This window comes from Myotis brandtii, unplaced genomic scaffold (assembly GCF_000412655.1).
Source record: "Myotis brandtii unplaced genomic scaffold, ASM41265v1 scaffold866, whole genome shotgun sequence".
In the NCBI taxonomy this organism is placed as follows: Eukaryota; Metazoa; Chordata; class Mammalia; order Chiroptera; family Vespertilionidae; genus Myotis; species Myotis brandtii.
The window spans coordinates 1,458,774-1,461,444 of NW_005371530.1; the positions used below are offsets into that span (position 1 = coordinate 1,458,774).

The 2,671-nt window shown below is 44.4% G+C and overlaps 1 protein-coding gene across 1 annotated transcript in view; it reads left to right on the forward strand.

Annotated features, from left to right (window-relative positions):
- The window catches only part of MTNR1A (melatonin receptor 1A), a 25,341-nt gene that overhangs the window by 4,318 nt on the left and 18,352 nt on the right, over positions 1 to 2,671 (forward strand). Inside the window, exon 3 of the mRNA XM_005884850.2 lies at positions 4 to 100. Within this exon, the coding sequence (XP_005884912.1) occupies positions 4 to 100 (97 nt within the window). The remainder of the gene's footprint in view (positions 1 to 3; positions 101 to 2,671) is intronic.

The window sequence follows — 2,671 nt, forward strand, 5'->3', positions numbered from 1 at the left end:
ACGCTAGCCTTCATCCTCATCTTCACCATCGTGGTGGACATCCTGGGCAACCTCCTGGTCATCCTGTCCGTGTATCGGAACAAGAAGCTGAGGAACGCAGGTAGGGGCTCCCGGGGCCGGGCAGGCTGGACGGGCAGCCGCCAGCTGTCCCCCGACGGCAGCCTCTCACCTCTCTGGCCACCTGTCCAGAGCGCAGCACCCTCAGCTGTCAGCTGGCTTTTCCTAAGGAAAGTTAAATTCTTTTTTCTTAAAAACTGGGGACTTGGAGTCATTTTTTTCTATTAGAGACTGAAGCCCGTTTGGTTTACTTCCCTTTAACCTGCCTGTCAAATATGTTTGTGTGTGTGTGTGTGTTTTCCCCCCCTAAAACAATAAGAAGTCTTCAGCCCCTTTGGGGGTAGCAATCCTGGGCAGAGGCAGGTTCTCTTTATTTTAGAGAAAAACCTCATTGTGTAATTTTCAATTTCTGAGGTTTATGAAATCGAGAGGCACTCCTTAAAGGTTGCAGGAAGTCCCTCAAAAAGCCCTTTCAAATGCCATCAACCAGCTACTGATTGCTTGGTTTTCCAAAGACTTTAATGTTCCCAACTTTGTTAAAATAGGAGGAAAATACGTTGGCAAAATGATAGTGCAATTATTTTAGTTTTGTTGTAGCAATAGTTTTCAGTTCTTAGCATGCAGTTGCAAACAAAACAACCAAAACAAATAAAAAATAAAACAAACAAAAAATAAAAACACAAGGCTCCTACCTTTCTTGGAGTGATTCCTCCAAGTTTAATACTTTTACACTTTAAAAGCAGGAATTGTTGTGATAAACAGTGTATGTACCTATAATATACTACGAAGGCTAATTCTGTGCTTGAGTTACACTTGCTTTTCCCTCCAGGCAAGGGGTTGAAATTGGCTTCTCCAGGGCGGGAGCCTGAGGACGCACCGGAGGACACTGGGTGGTCAGACCTCTGCTGGATGATGAGATGCAAACTTTGTGGAGGAGCAGATGGGGAGGGAAGGAACCTCGCACTTACATGTTCGTCAAACAGGAATATTTTTGTTCTAACCAGGTAGTTGGTCAATGCTGTAAATTTGTCTAACTCCTTTCCAGGAGGGACTCCCCTCCCCATTTTTCCTACGTTGCTTAAGACAATACATAATTTAAGAATTCTATATAATAAAAGTCTAATAATCAAATTTTCCCCTCGACCTGGAGGGAGTTTGACCAGGGGGAGGGACTGGCTGGCCATCACCCTTGGCCCCTCCTCCTGGCTGGCCCCACCCATGATCACTCCCCACTCAATTTGAGGCAGAGCCTGGCCACCAACTGCCCACAGCCCCCAGTCCGGCCCTGCCCCTGATTGGCCCCCACCCTGATTGGGGGCAGGGCTGGCCAACCTCCCGTGTCCCCTCCTCCCTCCCCTGCTCGCCCTGCCCAATCGGCCTGATAGGGGCAGGCCGGCCAGAACCCACCCGTGCACAAATTCATGTATCTGATAAGGGGCTAATAACCAAAATATATAAAGAACTCATACAACTCAATAGCAAAAAAAAAAAACAACAACAAAAAAACCCCCACCAATAACCCCCCCCCAAAAAAACAAAAAAAAACCAACAATCTAATTTAAAAATGGGCAGAAGGTCTGAATCGACATTTTTCCAAAAAAGTCATAAAGATGGCCAACAGGTGCATGAAAAAATCCTCAACATCATTAATCATCAGGGAAATGCAAGTCAAAACCACAATAAAACATCCCCTCACACCTGTTAGGAATGGCTATTATAAAAAAGACAAAAAATGACAAGTGTTGGTGAGGATGTGGAGAAAAGGGTACACTGTGCCCTGTTGATAGGAATATAGATGGTTTAGCTCATACGGAAAACAGTGTGGAGGTTCCTTAGGAAACTAAAAATAGAACTACCCCACCACTCAGCAATTCTACTTCTGAATATTTATCTGAAGAAAATGAAAACACTAACTTGAAAAGATAGCTACACCCCCATGTTTATGAAAGTAAGTGTTCATTGATGGAGGAACCGATAAAGAAATTGTGGGATATATACATTGGAATGTTACTCAGCCATTAAAAAGGATGAAATCTTGTCATTTAGGGCAACACGGATGGACCTCGAGGGCATTATGCTAAGAGAAAGGCGATCTCTATTATCACCATATATGATCTCTATTATGTATGTGGAATCTATAAATAAATAGATACAAGCTCATTGATACAGAGAATAGATTCATGGTTGCCAGAGGTGGGGGTTGGGTGGGGAGATTGGGGCATGGGTGAATTGGTTTTTTGTTTGTTTGTTTTAGTTTAAATAAATTGATTTAAAGGAGAACAAGAAAGGGTATGAGAACACCCAGTGCTGTGAGGGTGGTATGAGAATGATCTCTCCCTGCAGGGGCAGAGGGTGGGGGAGCCTGCTTTCTCTCCAAAGCGAGGTCCTGCCGGTCTCCTCTGCCCCCCGTAGCTCTGGGTCCTGGGAGAGCTCCCTCTGATTATATATTAATCTGCTTGTCGCTCTCCTTGTTGCTTTATTGATTGTTTTGATTCCTTGGATTAGGGTTCAATAAGAGGACTTTGTCTTTGACCTGTCCAGTGCATTCCTTTGTTCCCAAAAAGAAAGAGAGAGAGAGAGAGAGAGAGAGAGAGAGAGAGAAAGGAAAGAAGGA